The 1,290-nt window shown below is 42.3% G+C and overlaps 1 protein-coding gene across 1 annotated transcript; it reads right to left on the reverse strand.

Moving 5' to 3' along the window:
• Positions 1-34: 34 nt before the first annotated feature.
• Positions 35-859, reverse strand: LOC102196421 (claudin-4-like). The gene has a single exon (XM_005727883.1). It carries the CDS (start codon positions 743-745, stop codon positions 86-88), a length of 660 nt encoding a protein of 219 aa, XP_005727940.1. The 5' UTR covers positions 746-859; the 3' UTR covers positions 35-85.
• Between the last annotated feature and the right edge of the window lie 431 nt (positions 860-1,290).

Below are 1,290 nucleotides of genomic sequence, written 5' to 3' on the forward strand. Positions count from 1 at the left end.
AAAGATTCCTACAAATTTTTACTCATATTTCAGACTTTATTACCTGATGTTAACAGTGGACTCAGTCAAACAGAGAGTGAAACCATCATGAAACCTTTTTCTTGTTTCTAGTAGAACGCTGTCTAGATGAACGTTGTTGTTTAGTGTTAGTATGTGCAGATTTAACGTCACATTCTGTCTCAATCCTGCAGAAATAGGAGCAGCAGAGAAGGGCTCCTCCCAGGTATAGCAGTCCTGCGGACACCAAGCCGATGAAGAGTGAAGCTCCCAGATCCCTCCTTTGATCGTTGGCCAGGTCAGGGTTGAACATATCATTAACAATGGTGCGTGTGGTCCAGTGGACAGGCAGGGCCACCAAGCTAGCTGCAATGAGAAACAACACTCCAGAAGCTATATCCGCTTTGGTCTTTCGCCTTGCGTCTGGTATAAAGTTGGTGCACTTGGCCCCAACTACACCAAGCATAATCCCAAAGAACTGGATGATGATAGCAAAAACGATGAGCACTCTGGCATCCTGCAGGTCTTGAGGTAAGGTGAGCGTAGAATCATACTCTTTGCACTCCATCTCTTTAGTCAGCAGAATGCAGTTCACCCACAAACCCTCAAAGATCACATAAGTAGTGGCAATGTCAGCACTAATGAAGTCTGAGACTTTCCACAATGGGAGGAAACAGATAACTATTGTCCCTAGAACACCAATGATGGCTGAGACCAAACCCAGAATCTGTCTGCAGCTAACTGCCATGATGAAGCTCTGTTGATCTCTTCAAGGAGAAAAGTTAGTAAGAGAGTTTTGGAAGAGAAAATTTCAGCAGGTATTAGTTTTTATTGTCCACACAGAGGAGAAGTCGACTCTGGTTTTCTTTCCTACTGATTAGAGAGTGCTAAAGGAGGTGACAGAGGAGGAGTTTTCTAGCATGAGAAGAAACAGGTTTGTAAAGAAATCTCACCCAACCAGCTTGTTTCAAAGCACCTGTGATACGGACAGTTGAGTTTCACACGTGAATACAAAGGCCGATATCACAAAATCAGAAAAATGCAGACATGCAAAATGGTAATTATGAACAATTGGGGTTCAAATACTGGTGGAGGCATACAAGGCACACATCCAGTAGGGGTCACCAAGGTAGGCTACATTAGCTTAGCTTACCTTAAATGTAAACAGGAGGGACTCTGTTAAATAGTGAATTTATATATACAGTATAAAAATGACAGTGATGACTAAAAGTAACTACCCAAGTAACTACCCAACTCTGTACTAAGTCACAAAGCTACTAAATTAGCTGAAAA

Source organism: Pundamilia nyererei, unplaced genomic scaffold (assembly GCF_000239375.1).
Source record: "Pundamilia nyererei isolate P.nyererei 1_Seehausen unplaced genomic scaffold, PunNye1.0 scaffold00026, whole genome shotgun sequence".
Taxonomy (NCBI): domain Eukaryota; kingdom Metazoa; phylum Chordata; class Actinopteri; order Cichliformes; family Cichlidae; genus Pundamilia; species Pundamilia nyererei.